The following is a 2,060-nucleotide window of genomic DNA, read 5'->3' on the forward strand; positions in this document are numbered from 1 at the left end:
TATATTTGTACCAAGTTAATTTATTTATTGTGGTTTTTATCTAGGGATACTGGAATAGTAAAACTTAAGATGCAAGGAGCATGTAGTGGGTGCCCAAGTTCTTCGGTGACTTTGAAATCCGGCATTGAAAATATGTTGATGCATTATGTACCTGAGGTAACAAGTTCTGGGATATCTTCTTGTGCTGAAATTAATTCTTGTTTCCTTCTGGGGACTATGCTTGTGCTTAGAAACAAAGTTTGTTCTGCCCTTCCAGTTTTTTTACGTTTTTTTTTTTAAAGAAAAAGAGCAGCAGCTTTGTTTGTTGTAAGCTTAGAAGTCAATATTTATAGTGTGCCAGTCACAAAACTTGATTACTTCCTCTTAATTTTTCACATTCAAACCGTGGAATTTGGACTTAATTATCATAGGGATCATGCTCTTATTTTGTACCAAATTTTTGATATTTTTTTTTTTTTTTTTTTTTTTTTTTTTTTTTTTTTTTTTACCTTCTGCTGACCCTTTGCTTTACAGGTCAAAGGAGTTGAACAAGAACTGGATGCTGAAGATGAAGCAGAAGCATTAAGTGGACAAATGGAGTAGTAGAACTTGTTCCACATTTACACTTTGTTTGGATATAGAAAAGAAAATGGAAGGAAGAGTAGATTTCTTTGTGTGTTGTTTGAATGAAGAGAAAATAATCGGGGAAAAAATAGAGATTTTTTTTGTTTGGATACTTTGTAGAGTCGCATGAATTACCCTATCCATTAATAGGATAATTGCTGGCCTTCACTTTAGATTGCTGGCGATTTACACAATCACACAAGTGCCTAGGTATTGTGGTATTAGTCCACATCTACTTTATGCCTGACTAATGCCTAAGACGCTTGTATTAATTGCATAACAGGGGACACACGTGTAATGTAATAAAATCTCTTGATTCATAGTAATTAATGATCATTAAATATGGAAAGTTTTGGCATGGACTGATTTTTTATTTTTATTGTCCCTTAAATATTTTTTTGAATGTATCTATCTATCGATCTAGACTTCTGTTTAGGTTTGAACATTTTAAATTCAAAATACGGTCCATTGGTAAAAAATCTATACACACATTTTGGATAATCAATTTGTATTTTTAAAATTGGTTGAATAATTTTGTAAACGGTTAATTTTATTATTTTAAACTAGTTTGGTTAATCTTAACTATGTACACTCCTATTTCTATTTCTTCTGTATGCGCGAGTATTGTAAATATGATGCATCTCAACCTATAACTCATTGGAAAAAGTTTTCTTTTATTTAAATAAATTAATAGGAGAACCAAATTATCTGATTTTTCTAAATGGATTTCGAAAACGTGATTTTCCTAAATCATATAATATATGTCACAAAAAAAAATCATATAATATATAATACTCAAAAACACATAAATTGTCATAGGCCAGTATGAGTTACGTTTTTTATCCTAAAACTCATTGTCCTAGCACGATTTACACCATTTATGTACAACTAGCCACCTCTCAAGACCACCCTAGCACGATTTATGTGTAACACTCCGACCTATGCAAGTTTGCTTTCGTTGAGAGTCGAACTCAAGACCTCCCGCTTACTAAACGGGTGCTCTAACCAACTGAGCTACGAAAGCAGATATGTTATTATGGTAAGGCACATTAGGCACGATTTACATTAAAAAACACAAAGCTCATGATCATGGAAGATTTATGTACTAAAAGAGGTTATAAATAAACAAGAACAATGTATCGAGCCATAGTTAAGTTGAGAGTGTGTTTTTGCTGGTTCATCACCGGAAAAAATGGATGAAAATACAAATGAGGGTGTAATGTTCAATAATAAAAAGCAGGTCGGAATGCTCGTAACTCCTTCAACGAATTTAGAAGATTTACGAAATAATATATTATAGAATTAAATAAAATTACAATAAGAAGTAAATAAAATTCATATGAATAAAACTAAATAAAAAATAAATAATTTATACACAACATAAATATAGTACAATAAAAGATAAAAAAATATATCATAAAAATTAACAAAAATAAAAATTTATACAACTATATTAT

General features: G+C 30.3%; 1 protein-coding gene and 1 non-coding gene across 6 annotated transcripts in view; one reads left to right on the forward strand and one right to left on the reverse strand.

Annotated features, from left to right (window-relative positions):
- Positions 1–946, forward strand: part of LOC107618482 (nifU-like protein 4, mitochondrial) — a 4,081-nt gene extending 3,135 nt beyond the window's left edge. For 4 of the 5 annotated variants that reach the window (XM_016320574.2, XM_016320572.2, XM_016320575.2 and 1 more), the window contains 2 exons: positions 45–156; positions 514–946. In XM_016320574.2, coding sequence (XP_016176060.1) covers positions 45–156; positions 514–582 — 181 coding nt within the window. In that variant the 3' untranslated portion in view covers positions 583–946. The remainder of the gene's footprint in view (positions 1–44; positions 157–513) is intronic. The other variant, XM_021110902.1, reaches the window with a different exon arrangement.
- On the reverse strand, positions 1,554–1,627 carry TRNAT-AGU. The gene has a single exon. It is a non-coding gene; the product is annotated as a tRNA-Thr (tRNA).

This window comes from Arachis ipaensis, chromosome B09 (assembly GCF_000816755.2).
Source record: "Arachis ipaensis cultivar K30076 chromosome B09, Araip1.1, whole genome shotgun sequence".
Classification (NCBI taxonomy): Eukaryota; Viridiplantae; Streptophyta; class Magnoliopsida; order Fabales; family Fabaceae; genus Arachis; species Arachis ipaensis.